Source organism: Petromyzon marinus, chromosome 66 (assembly GCF_048934315.1).
Source record: "Petromyzon marinus isolate PM22_M1 ecotype Great Lakes invasive population chromosome 66, UKy_Petmar_22M1.pri1.0, whole genome shotgun sequence".
NCBI lineage: Eukaryota > Metazoa > Chordata > Hyperoartia > Petromyzontiformes > Petromyzontidae > Petromyzon > Petromyzon marinus.
Window position 1 is genome coordinate 5131014 of NC_133732.1, and position 24198 is coordinate 5155211.

The 24198-nt window shown below is 53.0% G+C and overlaps 1 protein-coding gene across 1 annotated transcript in view; it reads left to right on the plus strand.

Annotated features, from left to right (window-relative positions):
* The first annotated feature begins 2093 nt into the window (after nucleotides 1–2093).
* The window catches only part of LOC142906529 (E3 ubiquitin/ISG15 ligase TRIM25-like), a 79748-nt gene continuing 57643 nt past the window's right edge, over nucleotides 2094–24198 (plus strand). The window contains exons 1-6 of the mRNA XM_076054536.1: nucleotides 2094–2447; nucleotides 11143–11541; nucleotides 12965–13060; nucleotides 15440–15673; nucleotides 18814–18836; nucleotides 21677–22029. Of these exons, the coding sequence (XP_075910651.1) occupies nucleotides 2094–2447; nucleotides 11143–11541; nucleotides 12965–13060; nucleotides 15440–15673; nucleotides 18814–18836; nucleotides 21677–22029 (1459 nt within the window). The remainder of the gene's footprint in view (nucleotides 2448–11142; nucleotides 11542–12964; nucleotides 13061–15439; nucleotides 15674–18813; nucleotides 18837–21676; nucleotides 22030–24198) is intronic.

Genomic DNA, 24198 nt, shown 5'->3' on the forward strand with positions numbered 1-24198 from the left:
CACAGTCACCACCATCACCACCACAGTCATCAACATCACTACCACAGTCATCACCATCACCACCACAGTCATCACCATCACTACCACAGTCATCACCATCACCACCACCATCACTACCACAGTCATCACCATCACCACCACCATCACCACCACCATCACCACCACAGTCATCACCACCACAGTCATCACCATCGTCACCATCACCATCACTACCACAGTCATCACCATCACGACCACAGTCATCACCATCACCACCACCATCACCACCATCACCACCACAGTCACCACCATCACCACCACAGTCATCAACATCACTACCACAGTCATCACCATCACCACCACAGTCATCACCATCACTACCACAGTCATCACCATCACCACCACCATCACTACCACAGTCATCACCATCACCACAACCATCACCACCACCATCACCACCACAGTCGTCACCATCACCACCATCACTACCACAGTCATCACCACCACAGTCATCACCATCATCACCACGACCATCATCATCACCACGACCATCATCATCACCACGACCATCATCATGACCACGACCATCACCACCACGACCATCATTATCACCACGACCATCATCATCACCACGACCACCATCATCACCGCGACCATCATCACAGCGACCATCATCATCATCATCACCGTGACCATCATCACCACGACCATCATCATCACCACGACCATCATCATCACCACGACCATCATCATCACGACCATCATCATCACCGGGACCATCATCATCACCGCCACCATCATCATCACAGCGACCATCATCATCACCGCAACCATCATCATCACCACGACCATCATCATCACCACGACCACCATCATCACCACGAGCACCATCATCACCACGACCATCATCATCACCACGACCATCATCATCACCACGACCATCATCATCACCACGACCATCATCATCACCACGACCATCATCATCACCACGACCATCATCATCACCGTGACCATCATCATCACCACGACCACCATCATCACCGCGACCATCATCATCACCACGACCATCATCATCACCACGACCATCATCATCACCACGACCATCATCATCACAGTGACCATCATCACAGCGACCATCATCATCACAGCGACCATCATCATCACCACGACCATCATCATCACCACGAGCACCATCATCACCACGACCATCATCATCACCACGACCATCATCATCACCGCAACCATCATCATCACCACGAGCACCATCATCACCACGACCATCATCATCACCACGACCATCATCATCACCACGACCACCATCATCACCACGAGCACCATCATCACCACGACCATCATCATCACCACGACCATCATCATCACCACGACCATCATCATCACCACGACCATCATCATCACCACGACCATCATCATCACCACGACCACCATCATCACCACGAGCACCATCATCACCACGACCATCATCATCACCACGACCATCATCATCACCACGACCATCATCATCACCACGACCATCATCATCACCACGACCATCATCATCACCACGACCATCATCACAGTGACCATCATCACCGCCACCATCATCATCACCGTGACCATCATCATCACCACGACCTCCATCATCACCGCGACCATCATCACCGCGACCATCATCATCACCACGACCATCATCATCACCACGACAATCATCATCACCACGACCATCATCATCACCACGACCTCCATCATCACCGCGACCATCATCATCACCACGACCACCACCATCATCGCGACCATCATCATCACCACTACCATCATCATCACCACGACCATCATCATCACCACGACCATTATCATCACCACGACCTCCATCATCACAGCGACCATCATCATCATCATCACCGCGACCACCACCATCACCACTACTCTGGCGCTGAATTCACGTGAATTGCACAACGTACACCAGTGCTGAGAGACATCACCACCACCGACAAAACCACCACCACCACCACCATCAGATCGACCCTCCATCATCCAGCAGTGGACGAGAGCTGTCATCCCCGACCTCCTCCCAACCCCAACCCCAACCCCTACCCTCCCTACCCAGCCCTCTGCCCATGGCTTCTGCCTCGAGCTACGGCCAGGAGGAGGAGAAGAGTCTCACCTGCTCCGTCTGCCTCGAACTCTTCCGCGACCCGGTGACCTTGCCCTGCGGACACACCTACTGCAGGGCTTGTGTCGTGAGGTCGTGGACGACGCCGGACCAGGAGGAGGCGGCAGCGGCGGACGGCTCGCGCGGCGTCTGCCCGGACTGTCGGCGGATTTTCTCGCCCCGGCCGGAGCTGAGCAGGAACGTGGTGGTCGCGGACCTGGCCGCCCGGCTAAGCGAGATGAGAGCGGCGGGGCAGGCGGGGACATCCGGCGGCCGCGGTGGTGGCGGTGGTGGTGGTGGTGGTGGAGACCCATCGGAGGTAGGCGCCGGTTGCCCGGATGCAGCGAGGTGCGGGGTACGTCGATGTTAAGATACGCAAATGTATAACTTTCGTAGAAGATTAATCGTATTCTTAGTTTTTAAAAAAAATAAAAATAAATATATTATATATTTTATTATTTTGTTGTTTCTCTTCAACGTGACTTTATTGAAAAAACTAAGAATATGAATTACTGCAGTCACGAAAGCTTTAAATCAAAATTTAAGATTAATCGTATTTTTTATTTTGCTATACAGCCTGATAATAGGACAAAATCTTTAACCTTAAACACGTAAGTCATTCATAGAAGTTGCAGGCAGTATAGTACTATAGTGATAGTGCCGGTGATGCAAGGAGCGGGGTACGTTGATATTAAGATACACAAATGTATAACTTTCGTAGAAGATTAATCGTGTTTTTTATTTTGCTATACAGCCTGATAATAGGACAAATCTTTATGCTAATTGCTTTGTCAAGGCACCTTAATAACTCTCACACAGCTTAAAGGTCGCGGTCTGAGCTTGGCTGTGTTTCACTCCAGCGCTGTCCTCTGGACAGTCTGGTCCCTTCACCTGATGAAGGCCGCTTGTGTTGTGGCCGAAACGTCGTGAGATGTTTTATTTGTTACCTACGTGACTTTACCGAATAGAACCAAAGAGTATAGATCCTTGCAGTCACGAAAGCTTCAAATCTAGAAATCTTGAACCTTAAACACTTAAGTCATTCATAGAAGTTGCAGGCACTATAGTACTATAGTGATAGTGCCGGATGAAACGAGGTGCGGGGTACGTTGATATTAAGATACGCAAATGTATAACTTTTGTAGAAAATTAATCGTATTTTTTATTTTGCTATACAGCCTGATAATAGGACAAATCGCTAACCTTAAACACGTAAGTCATTCATAGAAGTTACAGGCAGTATAGTACTATAGTGATAGTGCTGGATGAAGCAAGGTGCGGGGTACATTGATATTAAAATATACAGATGTATATCTTTCGTAGAAGAGTAATTGTATTTTTTATTTTGCTATACAGCCTGATAATAGGACAAATCGCTAACCTTAAACACTTAAGTCATTCATAGAAGTTACAGGCAGTATAGTACTATAGTGATAGTGCTGGATGAAGTGAGGTGTGGGGTACATTGATATTAAAATATACAAATGTATATCTTTCGTAGAAGAGTAATTGTATTTTTTATTTTGCTATACAGCCTGATAATAGGACAAATCGCTAACCTTAAACACTTAAGTCATTCATAGAAGTTGCAGGCAGTATAGTACTATAGTGATAGTGTCAGGTGAAGCGAGGTGCAGGGGCCTGTAGCGTATGATGTTATAAAGGGGCTCTAAATAAAATAAAATAAACACGTAAACATTATAACGCACGAATGTTTTTACTCGCACGGTAAAGTAATTGTATTTTTTTCATGCAGCCCAGATAATACAACAAATCGCTAACCTTAAACACCCGGTCGTTCATGAAGCTTAAAGGCGGTATAGTACTATAGTGATAAAGCTAGTGCAGAATCACGGAGCCGGAAGTGATCGCTTGAAATCGAATTCTGCTACTGAGATCGTCCGTCACTGGGTATGCGTTGTCATCATTGTGGTGGTGGTTGTAGTTGATTGAATGATTTGATGATGGTGGTCGTGGTTGTGGTGGTTGTAGTTGATTGAATGATTTGATGATGGTGGTCGTGGTTGTGGTGGTTGTAGTTGATTGAATGATTTGATGATGGTGGTCGTGGTTGTGGTGGTTGTAGTTGATTGAATGATTTGATGATGGTGGTCGTGGTTGTGGTGGTTGTAGTTGATTGAATGATTTGATGATGGTGGTCGTGGTTGTGGTGGTTGTAGTTGATTGAATGATTTGATGATGGTGGTCGTGGTTGTGGTGGTTGTAGTTGATTGAATGATTTGATGATGGTGGTCGTGGTTGTGGTGGTTGTAGTTGATTGAATGATTTGATGATGGTGGTCGTGGTTGTGGTGGTTGTAGTTGATTGAATGATTTGATGATGGTGGTCGTGGTTGTGGTGGTTGTAGTTGATTGAATGATTTGATGATGGTGGTCGTGGTTGTGGTGGTTGTAGTTGATTGAATGATTTGATGATGGTGGTCGTGGTTGTGGTGGTTGTAGTTGATTGAATGATTTGATGATGGTGGTCGTGGTTGTGGTGGTTGTAGTTGATTGAATGATTTGATGATGGTGGTCGTGGTTGTGGTGGTTGTAGTTGATTGAATGATTTGATGATGGTGGTCGTGGTTGTGGTGGTTGTAGTTGATTGAATGATTTGATGATGGTGGTCGTGGTTGTGGTGGTTGTAGTTGATTGAATGATTTGATGATGGTGGTCGTGGTTGTGGTGGTTGTAGTTGATTGAATGATTTGATGATGGTGGACGTGGTTGTGGTGGTTGTAGTTGATTGAATGATTTGATGATGGTGGTCGTGGTTGTGGTGGTTGTAGTTGATTGAATGATTTGATGATGGTGGTCGTGGTTGTGGTGGTTGTAGTTGATTGAATGATTTGATGATGGTGGTCGTGGTTGTGGTGGTTGTAGTTGATTGAATGATTTGATGATGGTGGTCGTGGTTGTGGTGGTTGTAGTTGATTGAATGATTTGATGATGGTGGTCGTGGTTGTGGTGGTTGTAGTTGATTGAATGATTTGATGATGGTGGACGTGGTTGTGGTGGTTGTAGTTGATTGAATGATTTGATGATGGTGGTCGTGGTTGTGGTGGTTGTAGTTGATTGAATGATTTGATGATGGTGGTCGTGGTTGTGGTGGTTGTAGTTGATTGAATGATTTGATGATGGTGGTCGTGGTTGTGGTGGTTGTAGTTGATTGAATGATTTGATGATGGTGGTCGTGGTTGTGGTGGTTGTAGTTGATTGAATGATTTGATGATGGTGGTCGTGGTTGTGGTGGTTGTAGTTGATTGAATGATTTGATGATGGTGGTCGTGGTTGTGGTGGTTGTAGTTGATTGAATGATTTGATGATGGTGGTCGTGGTTGTGGTGGTTGTAGTTGATTGAATGATTTGATGATGGTGGTCGTGGTTGTGGTGGTTGTAGTTGATTGAATGATTTGATGATGGTGGACGTGGTTGTGGTGGTTGTAGTTGATTGAATGATTTGATGATGGTGGTCGTGGTTGTGGTGGTTGTAGTTGATTGAATGATTTGATGATGGTGGTCGTGGTTGTGGTGGTTGTAGTTGATTGAATGATTTGATGATGGTGGTCGTGGTTGTGGTGGTTGTAGTTGATTGAATGATTTGATGATGGTGGTCGTGGTTGTGGTGGTTGTAGTTGATTGAATGATTTGATGATGGTGGTCGTGGTTGTGGTGGTTGTAGTTGATTGAATGATTTGATGATGGTGGTCGTGGTTGTGGTGGTTGTAGTTGATTGAATGATTTGATGATGGTGGTCGTGGTTGTGGTGGTTGTAGTTGATTGAATGATTTGATGATGGTGGTCGTGGTTGTGGTGGTTGTAGTTAATTGAATGATTTGATGATGGTGGTCGTGGTTGTGGTGGTTGTAGTTGATTGCCACCCGCCTAAGTAAAGGCTCGCTTATCAGAAGTTATTTGTGGCCATAATTGGGGGTGGGTGGATGGGTTCAGTGGGTTGATGGGGAGTTGAGTGGGTGAGTGAGTGGGTTAATGGGTCAATGAGTGGGTGAGTGAGTGGGTGAGTGAATTGATCGGTAGGTGAGTGGGTGAGAGGTGAGTGAGTGGGTGAGTGCGTGGGTTAATGGGTCAATGAGTGGGTGAGTGAGTGGGTGAGTGAGTTGATCGGTAGGTGAGTGGGTGAGTGAGAGGTGAGTGAGTGGGTGAGTGAGTGGGTTAATGGGTCATTGAGTGGGTGAGTGAGTGGGTGAGTGAGTTGATCGGTAGGTGAGTGGGTGAGTGAGAGGTGAGTGTGTGGGTGAGTGAGTGGGTTAATGGGTCGATGAGTGGGTGAGTGAGTGGGTGAGTGAGTTGATCGGTAGGTGAGTGGGTGAGTAAGTGAGAGGTGAGTGGGTGAGTGAGTGGGTTAATGGGTCAATGAGTGGGTGAGTGAGTGGGTGAGTGAGTGGGTGAGTGAGTTGATCGGTAGGTGAGTGGGTGAGTGAGAGGTGAGTTAGTGGGTGAGTGAGTGGGTTAATGGGTCAATGAGTGGGTGAGTGAGTGGGTGAGTGAGTTGATCGGTAGGTGAGTGGGTGAGTGAGAGGTGAGTGAGTGGGTGAGTGAGTGGGTTAATGGGTCAATGCGTGGGTGAGTGAGTGGGTGAGTGAGTTGATCGGTAGGTGAGTGGGTGAGTGAGTGAGAGGTGAGTGAGTGGGTGAGTGAGTGGGTTAATGGGTCAATGAGTGGGTGAGTGAATGGGTTGATGGGTAGGTGAGTGAGTGAGTGGGTTTAATGCGTCAATGAGTGGGTGGGTTGATGGGTAGGTGAGTCAGTGAGTGAATGCCCGTATTAATGGATGAGTGAGTGGGTGAGTGAGTGGGTTAATGGGTCAATGAGTGAGTGAGTGAGTGGGTGAGTGAGTTGATCGGTAGGTGAGTGGGTGAGTAAGTGAGAGGTGAGTGAGTGGGTGAGTGAGTGGGTTAATTGGTCAATGAGTGGGTGAGTGAGTGGGTGAGTGAGTGGGTGAGTGAGTTGATCGGTAGGTGAGTGGGTGAGTGAGAGGTGAGTGAGTGGGTGAGTGAGTGGGTTAATGGGGCAATGAGTGGGTGAGTGAGTGGGTGAGTGAGTTGATCGGTAGGTGAGTGGGTGAGTGAGAGGTGAGTGAGTGGGTGAATGAGTGGGTTAATGGGTCAATGAGTGGGTGAGTGAGTGGGTGAGTGAGTTGATCGGTAGGTGAGTGGGTGAGTAAGTGAGAGGTGAGTGAGTGGGTGAGTGAGTGGGTTAATGGGTCAATGAGTGGGTGAGTGAGTGGGTTGATGGGTAGGTGAGTGAGTGAGTGGGTTAATGGGTCAATGAGTGGGTGAGTGAGTGGGTGAGTGAGTGGGTTAATGCGTCAATAAGTGGGTGGGTTGATGGGTAGGTGAGTCAGTGAGTGAATGCCCGTTTTAATGGATGAGTGAGTGGGTGAGTGAGGAGCTGAGCGAATGGACTCCGCCTCGACGCGGCGATAAGGGAGTTTTGCAACATCCACGTGTGATCCACCAACCCTCCCTGAATGCCCGAGTGAGTGAGCGGAGTGTGGGCGAGTGAATGGGTGGGATGGTAGTTGTGGGTGAGGAAGCGAGCGAACGAGTGAGTGGGCAAGAGAGTTGGTTGGTGGGTGAATAGTCGAGTTGGTGGGTGGAGGGGAGAGTGAATGGGTGGGTGTGGGTGAGGGAGCAAGCAAACGAGTGAATGGGCAAGCGAGTTGGTGGGTGGGCGAGTGAATAGTCGAGTTGGTGGGTTGGTGGGTGGGTGGGTGGGTGAGTGAATAGGAGAGTTGGTGGGTGGGTGCGCGAGTTAATAGGCGAGTTGGTGGGTGGATGGGTGAGTGAATAGGCGAGTTGGTAGGTGGGTGGGAGAGTGAATAGTCGAGTTGGTATGGTAGGTGGGTGGGAGAGTGAATAGGAGGGTTGGTGGGTGGTTGGGAGAGTGAATAGGCGAGTTGGTGGGTGGGCGCGCGAGTTAATAGGCGAGTTGGTGGGTGGATGGGTGAGTGAATAGGCGAGTTGGTGGGTGGGTGGGAGAGGGAATAGGCGAGTTGGTGGGTGGGAGAGTGAATAGGCGAGTTGGTGGGTGGATGGGTGAGTGAATAGGCGAGTTGGTGGGTGGGTGCGCGGGTTAATAGGAGAGTTGGTGGGTGAATGGGTGAGTGAATAGGCGAGTTGGTGGGTGGATGGGAGAGTGAATAGGCGAGTTGGTAGGTGCGTGGGAGAGTGAATAGGCGAGTTGGTAGGTGGGTGCGTGAGTTAATACGAGAGTGGGTGGGTGGGTGAGTGAATAGGAGAGTTGGTTTCAGTTTCATTTATGTTGGTAGAGCCCTGTGAGCCATTCGGCTCTTGAATCGGAGTGCAACCACAACAAACACAGAAAAAAAAACACGATCAAGACAAACATCTTACAGTGACTACTACGTGTGGTGACTGGGCAAACAGAAAAATCCATGGGGAAAAAAAACATCAAAATATTCCAGAAAAAGCACCGTTACACCACCAACGCTGTGTGCAACAATCCCAGTGGGATGCAAATCAAACAACAACAACAACAACCACAACAACAACCACAACAATAACCACAACAACAACCACAAGACAACTTAGATTAAAGCCATAAGTCTAACTCCGTAGTACAATAAACAAACATGGCCAAACCAAAAAAACTTTTCGAAATCACCTAAAAATAAAGCCATAATTGCAACGTAAGAGTGATCATAGGGACTGTGACCGAATTTTTTACAATAAACTACATAAATAATAACATGTAACACCAAATTCTAGAGCCATAGCTGGCTGCATGAGTCACTCCACAACAACAGGAGCATCAGTCGGAGTATCAAAAATGTCCAATGCACCTTTAGAGATCAGCACGCTAAATCAAAATACAGAATAATACTTTGCAGCGGTCATCCGGAGCGAAAACATTTTATTTTATTTGAGGCCACTGAATAGCAGTGGCAGCTAGGGGTGTACAACTCCTCTAGAGCAGTTTTGAGTGAAGGTCTCATGATGGATGGGCGAGTGAATAGGCGAATTGGTGGGTGGGTGTGGGAGTGAATAGGTGAGTTGGTGGGTGGGTGTGGGAGTGAATAGGCGAGTTGGTGGGTGGGTGTGGGAGTGAATAGGCGAATTGGTGGGTGGGTGTGGGAGTGAATAGGCGAGTTGGTGGGTGGGTGTGGGAGTGAATAGGCGAGTTGGTGGGTGGGTGTGGGAGTGAATAGGCGAGTTGGTGGGTGGGTGTGGGAGTGAATAGGCGAGTTGGTGGGTGGGTGTGGGAGTGAATAGGCGAGTTGGTGGGTGGGTGAGTGAGTGCATGGCCGAGTTGGTGGGTGAATGAGTGAGTGAATAGGCGAGATGGTGAGTGGATGAGTGAGTGAATAGGCGAGTTAGTAGGTGGATGTGGGAGTGAATAGGCGAGTTGGTGAGTGGATGAGTGAGTGAATAGGCGAGATAGTGAGTGGATGAGTGAATAGGCGAGTTGGTGGGTGGATGAGTGAGTGAATAGGCGAGTTGGTGAGTGGATGAGTGAGTGAATAGGCGAGTTGGTGGGTGGATGAGTGAGTGAATAGGCGAGTTGGTGGGTGGATGAGTGAGTGAATAGGCGAGTTGGTGGGTGGATGAGTGAGTGAATAAGCGAGTTAGTAGGTGGATGAGTTATCGTATCGTCATCAGATGATATCGTGTGCTGCTTTCAGATGCGCTTCTGCCCGAATCAGAATCTGCGTTTAGACTGCTGGAGGAGGAGGAGGAATCCGATGAGCTATGAAGCTCTTTATTAACAGACGTCCAGTAGGAGCACGGGTTCAGAACGTTACAACAATAACAACAACACACACACACGATATGCTCCACCTCCCTCACCTCTTCCACCTCCTCCACCCCCTCCACCTCCTCCACCTCCTCCACCTCCCCCACCTCCTCCACCTCCTCCACCCCCTCCACCTCCTCCACCTCCTCCACCTCCCCCACCTCCTCCACCTCCCTCACCTCCTCCACCTCCCCCACCTCCTCCCCCTCCTCCCCCTCCCCCACCTCCCCCCACCTCCTCCACCTCCTCCACCTCCTCCTCCACCTCCCTCACCTCCTCCTCCACCTCCCTCACCTCCTCCACCTCCTCCACCCTCCCCACCCCAGGTGCCGTGTGACATCTGCCGCGGGCCCGGACGTCGCGTGGCCGTGCGTAGCTGCCTGCGGTGCGAGGTCTCCCCCACCTCCTCCACCTCCTCCACCTCCTCCTCCACCTCCCTCACCTCCTCCACCTCTTCCTCCTCCACCCTCCCCACCCCAGGTGCCGTGTGACATCTGCCGCGGGCCCGGACGTCGCGTGGCCGTGCGTAGCTGCCTACGGTGCGAGGTCTCCCCCACCTCCTCCACCTCCTCCACCTCCTCCTCCACCTCCCTCACCTCCTCCACCTCCTCCTCCACCTCCTCCTCCACCTCCCTCACCTCCCCCACCTCCTCCACCTCCTCCTCCACCCTCCCCAGGTGCCGTGTGACATCTGCCGCGGGCCCGGACGTCGCGTGGCCGTGCGTAGCTGCCTACGGTGCGAGGTCTCCCCCACCTCCTCCACCTCCTCCACCTCCTCCTCCACCACCTCCTCCACCTCCCTCACCTCCTCCCCCTCCTCCCCCTCCTCCACCTCCTCCTCCACCACCTCCTCCACCTCCCTCACCTCCTCCTCCACCTCCTCCACCTCCCTCACCTCCTCCTCCAACTCCCTCACCTCCCCCACCTCCTCCACCTCCTCCTCCACCCTCCCCAGGTGCCGTGTGACATCTGCCGCGGGCCCGGACGTCGCGTGGCCGTGCGTAGCTGCCTACGGTGCGAGGTCTCCCCCACCTCCTCCACCTCCTCCACCTCCTCCTCCACCACCTCCTCCACCTCCCTCACCTCCTCCCCCTCCTCCCCCTCCTCCACCTCCTCCTCCACCACCTCCTCCACCTCCCTCACCTCCTCCTCCACCTCCTCCACCTCCCTCACCTCCTCCTCCAACTCCCTCACCTCCCCCACCTCCTCCACCTCCTCCTCCACCCTCCCCAGGTGCCGTGTGACATCTGCCGCGGGCCCGGACGTCGCGTGGCCGTGCGTAGCTGCCTGCGGTGCGAGGTCTCGCTGTGCGAGTGTCACCTGGAGCCACACTCCCGGCTGCCTCACCTGCGCCTGAGCCACCCCCTCGTCGCCCCCAGGCCGCGGGGAGCGGCGGCGGAGGAGGATGACGACGAGGAGGAGGATGAGGAGGATGAGGAGGAGGATGGCGCGGCTAGGAGGAGGAGGAGGAGGAGGATGAGGTGGACGAGGTGTGACGAGCACGGCCTGGAGCTGGAGCTGTACTGCCGGGAGGAGGGGGAGCTCGCCTGCCGGGCCTGCACGGCCGACTCGGGGCGGCACGGCCGTGGACACCGTGCGGGGCCCGTGGCCGAAGAGCGAGCGCGGCAGAGCGTGAGTCGGGCACCACGTGGGGGGTGGGGGGGGTGGGGGGGGTGGGGGGTGGGGGGGGGTGGGGGTGGGGGTGGGGGGTGGTGGTGGGGGTGGTGGTGGGGGGGGTGGTGGGGGGGGTGGTGGGGGGGGTGGGGGTGAAGGTGATGTTGAAGGTGGTGCAGGTGGTGGTGGTGATGTTGGAGGTGGCGGTGATGTTGGAGGTGGTGGTAGTGGTGGTGGGGGTGGTGGTGGTGGTGGTGGTGGAGGTGGTGGTGGTGGTGGTGGGGGTGGTGGTGGTGGTGGTGGTGGAGGTGGAGGTGGTGGTGGTGGTGGTGGGGGTGGTGGTGGTGGTGGTGGTGGTGATGTTGGAAGGGGTGCAGGTGGTGGTGGAGGTTGTGGAGGTGGTGGTGGTGATGGTGGAGGTGATGTTGGAAGGGGTGCAGGTGGTGGTGGAGGTGGTGGAGGTGGTGGTGGTGATGGTGGAGGTGGCGGTGATGTTGGAGGTTGTGCAGGTGGTGGTGGTGGTGGTAGAAGTGGTGGAGGTGGTGGCAGTGTAAAATGGTGGTGATGGTGGCGGACGAGGTGGTAGTGGAAGCAGCGGTGTTGGTGCTGGTGATCGTGGTGGAGGAGGTGGTACTGCAAGTGGTGGTGGAGGTGATGGTGCAGGTGCAGGTGGAGGTGGTGAGGGTGATGGTGGTGGAGGAGGTGGTGGAGGAGGAGGTGGTAGTGGAAGCGGTGGTGCTGGTGGTGCTGGTGGTGATTGTGGTGGTGGTGGTACTGGTGGTGATTGTGGTGATTGTGGTGGTGGTGCTGGTGGTGATTGTGGTGGTGGTGGTGGTGCTGGTGGTTATTGTGGTGATTGTGGTGGTGGTCGTGGTGGTGGTGGTGGTGGTTATTGTGGTGGTGGCGGTGGTGCCGTTGGCTGGGTCATGTAGCCCGCATGCCCAGCCATCGCATGCCGAAACAGCTTTTGTTCGGCCGGATCGAGGGGGCTAAACGGGCGCGGCACGGGCTATAGAAGAGATGGAGTGATGTGGTACAGGAGGACGTGGAGCTGAGTGGACTTGCTGATGACTGGTACCAGCGGTGTCAAGATCGGCCTCTGTGGAGGAGGCTCGTGAAGGACGCTACTGGGCAGTTGGAGGCAGTCGCCCTCCAACAACAACGGAGGGCGGAGGAGCGACGCTCACAACAACGAGCGGAGCGCCGGGTGGCTAAAGCGCAGCAGGTTGGCACAGTAGTGGGCACAGGTGGTGCATCAGCCACAGTCATCTCAGTCAGTCGACCCGTGCCACCTGCCGGGTCTGCCCCGTGACCTCCTGCCAGCGGGGCGTTCGACACCCCCACGTGGCGGCCTCGAGGTGCACCTAGCCTGGCACGGGACGTGGCCGCGGTGACGTCACCGCTGCTGCTGACGTTTTTCACGGCCCCCCCCTCCCCTCAGGAGCGGCTCGCCTCGTGCAAGCGTTGCCTACGGGACAGGCAGAGGAGCATCAACGTCTACCTGCAGGAGCTCCACCGCACCACTCTGGCCCTCGACGTGAGGCTCGCACGTCATCACGGGGCAACGGGGCAACGGCCGTGACGACGATGACGATTCACACACGTCACACGTCACGCCCCCCATGAGTGACGTCACGCACCTAGCGGGGGTGGGTGGGGTGGGGGGAGGGTTTGAGCAATGTGACGTCACGTCAAAATGGGCAAACTTTATAAATAAATGACGGGCAAACGCACGTTCTCAGTTTAAACACGCAGCGGGCTTTCGCCACCGATATTATTCACGCTAAAGGTGTTTTTTTTTTTGGAACAGATGGAGATTAGTCCACACACGGGTGTAGAAGGGGAGTGTGATGGAACAGATGGAGATTAGTCCACACACGAGTGTAGAAGGGAGTGAGATGGAACAGATGGAGATTAGTCCACACACGGGTGTAGAAGGGAGCGAGATGGAACAGATGGAGATTAGTCCACACACGGGTGTAGAAGGGAGTGAGATGGAACAGATGGAGATTAGTCCACACACGGTGTAGAAGGGAGTGTGATGGAACAGATGGAGATTAGTCCACACATGGGTGTAGAAGGGAGTGAGAAGGAACAGATGGAGATTAGTCCACACACAGTGTAGAAGGGAGCGAGATGGAACAGATGGAGATTAGTCCACACACAGTGTAGAAGGGAGCGAGATGGAACAGATGGAGATTAGTCCACACACGGTGTAGAAGGGAGTGAGATGGAACAGATGGAGATTAGTCCACACACGGGTGTAGAAGGGAGTGAGATGGAACAGATGGAGATTAGTCCACCCACGGTGTAGAAGGGAGCGAGATGGAACAGATGGAGATTAGTCCACACACGGGTGTAGAAGGGAGTGAGATGGAACAGATGGAGATTAGTCCACACACGGGTGTAGAAGGGAGTGAGATGGAACAGATGGAGATTAGTCCACACACGGGTGTAGAAGGGAGTGAGATGGAACAGATGGAGATTAGTCCACCCACGGTGTAGAAGGGAGTGTGATGGAACAGATGGAGATTAGTCCACACACGGGTGTAGAAGGGAGTGAGAAGGAACAGATGGAGATTAGTCCACACACAGTGTAGAAGGGAGCGAGATGGAACAGATGGAGATTAGTCCACCCACGAGGTAGAAGGGAGTGAGATGGAACAGATGGAGATTAGTCCACCCACGGTGTAGAAGGGAGTGTGATGGAACAGATGGAGATTAGTCCACACACGGGTGTAGAAGGGAGTGAGAAGGAACAGATGGAGATTAGTCCACACACAGTGTAGAAGGGAGCGAGATGGAACAGATGGAGATTAGTCCACCCACGAGGTAGAAGGGAGTGAGATGGAACAGATGGAGATTAGTCCACCCACGGTGTAGCAGGGAGTGAGATGGAACAGATGGAGATTAGTCCACACACGGGTGTAGAAGGGAGTGAGATGGAACAGATGGAGATTAGTCCACACACGGGTGTAGAAGGGAGTGAGATGGAACAGATGGAGATTAGTCCACACACGGTGTAGAAGGGAGTGAGATGGAACAGATGGAGATTAGTCCACACACGGTGTAGAAGGGAGTGAGATGGAACAGATGGAGATTAGTCCACACACGGGTGTAGAAGGGAGTGAGATGGAACAATCTCCCCAGTGACGATGTTTACCACACACTCATTTTAGGCCGAGTCGACCTAGGGGAGGCCCGGGGACCACAAACACCACCACCATCACCACCACCACCACTACCACAAACACCACCACCACAAACAGCACCACCACAAACACCACCACCACCACAAACACCACCACCACAAACACCACCACCACAAACACCACCATCACCACCACCACAAACACTACCAACAACCACCACCACCAGGGCTCACCACCACCACAAACACCACCACAAACACTACCACCACAAACACCACCGCAAGGGCTCACCACCACCACAAATACCACCAACAACCACCACCACAAACACCACCACCACCAACAACCACTACCACAAACACCACCACTACAAACACCACCAACAACCAACACCACAAACACCACCACCACCACAAACACCACCAACACCACCACTACCACCACCACCACAAACACCACCAACACCACCACTACCACCACCACCACAAACACCACCGCCACCACAAACACTACCAACACCACAAACACCACCACCACCACAAACACCACCAACACCACCACTACCACCACAACCACCACCACCACAACCACCACCACAAACACCACCACCACCACCACCTCCACCACCACGGCTCACCACCACCACCACCCCCACCACGTCTCACCACCACCACCACCACGTCTCACCACCACCACCACCCCCACCACCACCACCCCCACCACCACGTCTCACCACCACCACGTCTCACCACCACCACCACCAGGAGTCGTGCGTGGCGACCGAGTCTCGCCTGGCCGCCAAGTTCGACTCCCTGCTGGGGCTGCTGACAGCGGAGCGCCTCTCGGCTCTGGCGACACCCCGGGCGGAGCTCCGCGCCAAGGAGGCGGAGCTCCGCGCCGAGGCCGCGAGGCTCCGCGCGGAGCTGGGACTCCTCCAGGAGGCGCTGGGTTCCGTGCACGAGCTCGAGGCGACGGAGAACCACGTGGCCTTCATCCGGGTGACTGCGCTGGAATGAGACCTCGGGGTGGAGGGGGCGTTGCCCGAAACGTCGGACATCACGTAGACAATTTTTTTTTTCCCCGTGCGAGGATTGTTCACGTCGTCGTTATTTTTTCGATAAATTATTAATTTTTCCCATTGCTTCATTCATTCATTTTTTTTTGCAACAATAATGATTTTATTGGAATGTTTTCATTGTTATTTACAAAAAGAGAGGACCATTAATATTTCCATAATTATTTTTCACTAATGTATTTTTCATTATTATTTTTTCATTATAAGGCATTTATTTATTTAATTTTTCTCATTGCTACTTAATTACTATTTTTTTCAATAACAATTTAATCGTCATTATTTTTCAATGGAGAGAGCTGTGGGTCGAGGAGAGAGCTGTGAATGAAGGAGGGGGCTGTGGATGAAGGAGAGAGCTGTGGATGTAAGAGGCAGCTGTGGATGAAGGAGAGAGCTGTGGGTGAAGGAGGCAGCTGTGGATGAAGGAGAGGGCTGTGGATGAAGGAGAGAGCTGTGGGTCGAGGAGAGAGCTGTGAATGAAGGAGGGGGCTGTGGATGAAGGAGGGAGCTGTGGATGAAGGAGAGAGCTGTGGATGAAGGAGAGAGCTGTGGGTCGAGGAGAGAGCTGTGGATGAAGGAGAGGGCTGTGGATGAAGGAGAGAACTGTGGATGAAAGAGAGTGCCATGGATGAAGTAGAGAGCTGTGGATGAAGGAGAGACCTGTGAATGAAGGAGGGGGCTGTGGATGAAGGAGGGAGCTGTGGATGAAGGAGAGAGCTGTGGATGAAGGAGAGAGCTGTGGGTCGAGGAGAGAGCTGTGGATGAAGGAGAGGGCTGTGGATGAAGGAGAGAACTGTGGATGAAAGAGAGAGCCATGGATGAAGGAGAGAGCTGTGGATGAAGGAGAGACCAGTGAATGAAGGAGGGGGCTGTGGATGAAGGAGGGAGCTGTGGATGAAGGAGAGAGCTGTGGATGAAGGAGAGAGCTGTGGGTTGAGGAGAGAGCTGTGGATGAAGGAGAGGGCTGTGGATGAAGGAGAGAACTGTGGATGAAAGAGAGAGCCATGGATGAAGGAGAGAGCTGTGGATGAAGGAGAGACCTGTGAATGAAGGAGGGGGCTGTGGATGAAGGAGGGAGCTGTGGATGAAGGAAAGAGCTGTGGATGAAGGAGAGAGCTGTGGGTCGAGGAGAGAGCTGTGGATGAAGGAGAGGGCTGTGGATGAAGGAGAGAACTGTGGATGAAAGAGAGAGCCATGGATGAAGGAGAGAGCTGTGGATGAAGGAGAGACCTGTGAATGAAGGAGGGGGCTGTGGATGAAGGAGGAAGCTGTGGATGAAGGAGAGAGCTGTGGATGAAGGAGAGAGCTGTGGGTCCAGGAGAGAGCTGTGGATGAAGGAGAGGGCTGTGGATGAAGGAGAGAACTGTGGATGAAAGAGAGAGCCATGGATGAAGGAGAGAGCTGTGGATGAAGGAGAGAGCTGTGGATGAAGGAGGGAGCTGTGGATGAAGGAGAGAGCTGTGGATGAAGGAGAGAGCTGTGGATGAAGGAGAGAGCTGTGGATGAAGGAGAGAGCTGTGGATGAAGGAGAGAGCTGTGGATGAAGGAGAGAGCTGTGGATGAAGAAGGAGAGAGCTGTGGGTGAAGGAGGGAGCTGTGGATGAAGGAGAGAGCTGTGGATGAAGGAGAGAGCTGTGGATGAAGGAGGCCACTGTGGATGAAGGAGAGAGCTGTGGATGAAGAAGGAGAGAGCTGTGGATAAAGGAGGCAGCTGTGGATGAAGGAGAGAGCTGTGGATGAAGGAGAGAGCTGTGGATGAAGGAGAGAGCTGTGGATGAAGGAGAGAGCTGTGGATGAAGGAGAGAGCTGTGGATAAAGGAGGCAGCTGTGAATGAAGGAGGCAGCTGTGGATGAAGGAGAGAGCTGTGGATGAAGGAGGGAGCTGTGGATGAAGGAGAGAGCTGTGGGTGAAGGAGAGACCTGTGGATGAAGGAGGCAGCTGTGGATGAAGGAGAGAGCTGTGGATGAAGAAGGAGAGAGCTGTGGATGAAGGAGAGAGCTGTGGATGAAGGAGAGAGCTGTGGATGAAGGAGAGAGCTGTGGATGAAGGAGAGAGCTGTGGATGAAGGAGAGAGCTGTGGATGAACGAGAGAGCTGTGGATGAAGGAGAGAGCTGTGTATGAAGGAGAGAGCTGTGGATGAAGGAGGCAGCTGTGAATGAAGGAGGCAGCTGTGGATGAAGGAGAGAGCTGTGGATGAAGGAGAGAGCTGTTGATGAAGGAGAGAGCTGTGGATGAAGGAGAGGGCTGTGGATGAAGAAGGAGAGAGCTGTGGATGAAGGAGAGAGCTGTGGATGAAGGAGAGAGCTGTGGATGAAGGAGAGAGCTGTGAATGAAGGAGCGAGCTGTGGATGAAGGAGAGAGCTGTGGATGAAGGAGAGAGCTGTGGATGAAGGAGGGAGCTGTGGATGAAGGAGAGAGCTGTGGATAGAGGAGAGAGCTGTGGATGGAGGAGAGAGCTGTGGATGAAGGAGAGAGCTGTGGATGAAGGAGGGAGCTGTGGATGAAGGAGAGAGCCGTGGATGAAGGAGAGAGCTGTGAATGAAGGAGGGAGCTGTAAATGAAGGAGGGAGCCGTGGATGAAGGAGAGAGCTGTGGATGAAGGAGAGAGCTGTGGATGAAGGAGGGAACCATGAATGAAGGAGGGCGCTGTGGATGAAGGAGGGAGCTGTGGATGAAGGAGGGAACCATGAATGAAGGAGCGAGCTGTGGATGGAGAGAGCTGTGGATGAAGGAGGGAGCTGTGGATGAAGGAGAGAGCTGTGGGTGAAGGATAGAGCCGTGGATGAAGGAGAGAGCCGTGGGTGAAGGAGAGAGCTGTGGATGAAGGAGAGAGCTGTGGATGAAGAAGGAGAGAGCTGTGGATGAAGGAGAGAGCTGTTGATGAAGGAGGGAGCTTTGGTAATCGTACTCGGGTTACCGGGTTCGTAGCGCAGCGCACTAACCCCCACACTGCCGCTCTCCAACACACACACGAACGCACGGATTTTGCTAATGAACGTGTTGGGTTTGTTGTACTTAGTTTACAGCAGACTAACGGCCGGGTTGTCTTTGTGCGTGTGTTTAGGGCTATATGAAAGATGGTGAAAGGTAAGTCTCTTCCTCTGTGACTCACTCAACCCTTTAACGGAACCCTATTGGGTGATTTGCACCCTCGAATTCAATCGCTTCAACGACGCCCCTAGGTTCGTATCTCCCCGTTTGCTTGACAGCTCAATGCTCACTCGACAGGCTCACCCTTTCACCTGCTCACTCACCCACTCACCCACTCACTCACCCAGTCACTCACCCACGCAATCACTCACCCCCTCACTCACTCACTCACCCACTCACTCACACACTCAGTCACTCACCCACCCACTCACTCACGCACTCACTCACTCACTCACCCACTCACTCACTCACCCACCCACTCACTCACACACTCACTCACCCACCCACTCACTCACTCACTCACCCACTCACTCACCCACTCACTCACTCACCCACATTAACCCACTCACACCCGTCACACACTCACTTGGGCACTCACCCGTCTACTCACTCACCCGCCCACACACCCACTCACCCACCCACTCACTAACACATTCACCCACTCACCCACTCACTCAGACCCAGTCACACACTCACTTGCTCACTCACCCAATTACTCACCCATTCACCGACTCACCCACTCACACCCAGTCACGCACTCACCAGACCACTCACCCACTCACTCACCCATTCGATCACTCACCCATTCACTCACTGACCTACCCACTCACTCACTCTTTCGATCACTCACCCATTCACTCACTGACCTACCCACTCACCCACTCATTCGATCACTCACCCATTCACTCACTGACCTACCCACTCACTCACCCATTCACTCACTGACCTACCCACCCACTCACTCATTCGATCACTCACCCATTCACTCACTGACCTACCCACTCACTCACCCATTCACTCACTGACCTACCCACTCACTCACCCATTCGATCACTCACCCATTCACTCACTGACCTACCCACCCACTCACTCACCCATTCTATCACTCACCCATTCTATCACTCACCCATTCACTCACTGACCTACCCACCCACACACTCACCCATTCTATCACTCACCCATTCTATCACTCACCCATTCACTCACTGACCTACCCACCCACTCACTCACCCATTCTATCACTCACCCATTCTATCACTCACCCATTCACTCACTGACCTACCCACACACTCACTCACCCATTCTATCACTCACCCATTCTATCACTCACCCATTCACTCACTGACCTACCCACCCACTCACTCACCCATTCTATCACTCACCCATTCTATCACTCACCCATTCACTCACTGACCTACCCACCCACACACTCACCCATTCTATCACTCACCCATTCTATCACTCACCCATTCACTCACTGACCTACCCACCCACTCACTCACCCATTCTATCACTCACCCATTCTATCACTCACCCATTCACTCATTGACCTACCCACCCACTCACTCACCCATTCTATCACTCACCCATTCACTCACTGACCTACCCACCCACTCACTCACCCATTCTATCACTCATCCATTCTATCACTCACCCATTCACTCACTGACCTACCCACCCACTCACTCACCCATTCTATCACTCACCCATTCTATCACTCACCCATTCACTCACTGACCTACCCACCCACTCACTCACCCATTATATCACTCACCCATTCTATCACTCACCCATTCACTCACTGACCTACCCACCCACTCACTCACCCATTCTATCACTCACCCATTCTATCACTCACCCATTCACTCACTGACCTACCCACCCACTCACTCACCCATTCTATCACTCACCCATTCTATCACTCACCCATTCACTCACTGACCTACCCACCCACTCACTCACCCATTCTATCACTCACCCATTCACTCACTGACCTACCCACCCACTCACTCACCCATTCTATCACTCATCCATTCTATCACTCACCCATTCACTCACTGACCTACCCACCCACTCACTCACCCATTCTATCACTCATCCATTCTATCACTCACCCATTCACTCACTGACCTACCCACCCACTCACTCACCCATTCTATCACTCACCCATTCTATCACTCACCCATTCACTCACTGACCTACCCACCCACTCACTCACCGATTCTATCACTCACCCATTCTATCACTCACCCATTCACTCACTGACCTACCCACCCACTCACTCACCCATTCTATCACTCACCCATTCTATCACTCACCCATTCACTCACTGACCTACCCACCCACTCACTCACCCATTCTATCACACACCCATTCTATCACTCACCCATTCACTCACTGACCTACCCACCCACTCACTCACCCATTCTATCACTCACCCATTCTATCACTCACCCATTCACTCACTGACCTACCCACCCACTCACTCACCCATTCTATCACTCACCCATTCTATCACTCACCCATTCACTCACTCACCTACCCACCCACTCACTCACCCATTCTATCACTCACCCATTCTATCATTCACCCATTCACTCACTGACCTACCCACCCACTCACTCACCCATTCTATCACTCACCCATTCTATCACTCACCCATTCACTCACTGACCTACCCACCCACTCACTCACCCATTCTATCACTCACCCATTCTATCACTCACCCATTCACTCACTGACCTACCCACCCACTCACTCACCCATTCACTCACTGACCTACCCACCCACTCACTCACCCATTCTATCACTCACCCATTCTATCACTCACCCATTCATTCACTCACCTACCCACTCACTCATCCACACCCACACTCGACGTTCGCCTCCATCACTGACCAGCATGCTGAAGTTTGGTCGAACAACTCAACCAAACCACCCTCCCCCACCCCAATCCCCCCAATTCTCTCCACCACACCACCCCCTAACCAACCAAGGCTACTGACCCTGAGCCAGTCTCCTTTGGACCCGCCCGTCCGACCGGGTCTGCACTTTGCCGAGTCCTCTCGAAGTGAGGCTTACGTGGACAAGATTCTGGACTTCCTAGCGAGGCCCAGCGGGCCCAAGGAGGCCGACGAGGAGTCGATCGGCGGGGTGGGGGAGGGGGGGTGGAGGAGGCTTCGCCCGGGCTCCGGCTTGGGCTCCAGGGAGCGAGTGGAGCCCCTCCAGTTGCCACAACTCCGCGCCGCGCTCGGGAATCTTTTCCGGAGGAGGAGCAGCGGCAGCCTCGGCGGCGGCGGCAGCGGCAGTGGCAGGGAAGCCACGAGCAGAAGAAGCTACATCAAGAACTGTGAGGCCGGACGTCGGAGTTAGAATCACCACAGAGAGACACCCACAGACTCATCACACAGAGACACCCACAGACTCACCACACAGACACCCACAGACTCACCACACAGAGACCCACAGACTGAACCACACAGAGACCCACAGACTCACCACACAGAGACCCACAGACTCACCACACAGAGACACCCACAGGCTCATCACACAGAGACCCACAAACTCACCACACAGAGACCCACAGACTGAACCACACAGAGACCCACAGGCTCATCACACAGAGACCCACAAACTCACCACACAGAGACCCACAGACTCATCACACAGAGACCCACAGACTCACCACACAGACACCCACAGACTCACCACACAGAGACACCCACAGACTCACCACACAGAGACCCACAGACTGAACCACACAGAGCCCCACAGACTCATCACACAGAGACCCACAAACTCACCACACAGAGACCCACAGACTCATCACACAGAGACCCACAGACTCATCACACAGAGACACCCACAGACTCACCACACAGAGACACCCACAGACTCACCACACAGAGACCCACAGACTCACCACACAGAGACCCACAGACTCACCACACAGAGACCCACAGACTCACCACACAGAGACCCACAGACTCACCACACAGAGACCCACAGACTCACCACACAGAGACCCACAGACTCACCACACAGAGACACACAGACTCACCACACAGAGACACCCACAGACTCACCACACAGAGACACACAGACTCACCACACAGACACCCACAGACTCACCACACAGAGACTCACAGACTCACCACACAGAGACACACAGACTCACCACACAGACACCCACAGACTCACCACACAGAGACCCACAGACTCACCACACAGAGACCCACAGACTCACCACGCAGAGACCCACAGACTCACCGCACAGAGACACCCTACAGACTCATCACACAGAGACCCACAGACTCACCACACAGAGACCCACAGACTCATCACACAGAGACCCACAGACTCACCACACAGAGACCCACAGACTCACCACACAGAGACCCACAGACTCACCACACAGAGACCCACAGACTCACCACACAGAGACACCCACAGACTCACCACACAGAGACCCACAGACTCACCACACAGAGACCCACAGACTCGCCACACAGAGACACCCACAGACTCACCACACAGAGACACCCACAGACTCACTACACAGAGACACCCACAGACTCACCACACAGAGACACCCACAGACTCACCACACAGAGACACCCACAGACTCATCACACAGAGACCCACAGACTCACCACACAGAGACACCCACAGACTCACCACACAGAGACCCACAGACTCACCACACAGAGACACCCACAGACTCATCACACAGAGACCCACAGACTCACCACACAGAGACACCCACAGACTCACCACACAGAGACACCCACAGACTCACCACACAGAGACCCACAGACTCACCACACAGAGACCCGCAGACTCACCACACAGAGACACCCATAGACTCACCACACAGAGACCCACAGACTCACCACACAGAGACACCCCACAGACTCACCACACAGAGACCCACAGACTCATCACACAGAGACACCCACAGACTCACCACACAGAGACCCATAGACTCATCACACAGAGACACCCACAGACTCACCACACAGAGACCCACAGACTCACCACACAGAGACCCACAGACTCACCACACAGAGACACCCACAGACTCACCACACAGAGACCCACAGACTCACCACACAGAGACCCACAGACTCACCACACAGAGACACCCACAGACTCACCACACAGAGACCCACAGACTCACCACACAGAGACCCACAGACTCACCACACAGAGACACCCACAGACTCACCACACAGAGACCCACAGACTCACCACACAGAGACACCCACAGACTCACCACACAGACACCCACAGACTCACCACACAGAGACACCCACAGACTCACCACACAGAGACCCACAGACTCACCACACAGAAACACCCACAGACTCACCACACAGAGACACGCACAGACTCACCACACAGAGACACCCACAGACTCACCACACAGAGACACCCACAGACTCACCACACACAGACACCCACAGAGACACCCACAGACTCACCACACAGACACCCACAGACTCACCATACAGAGACA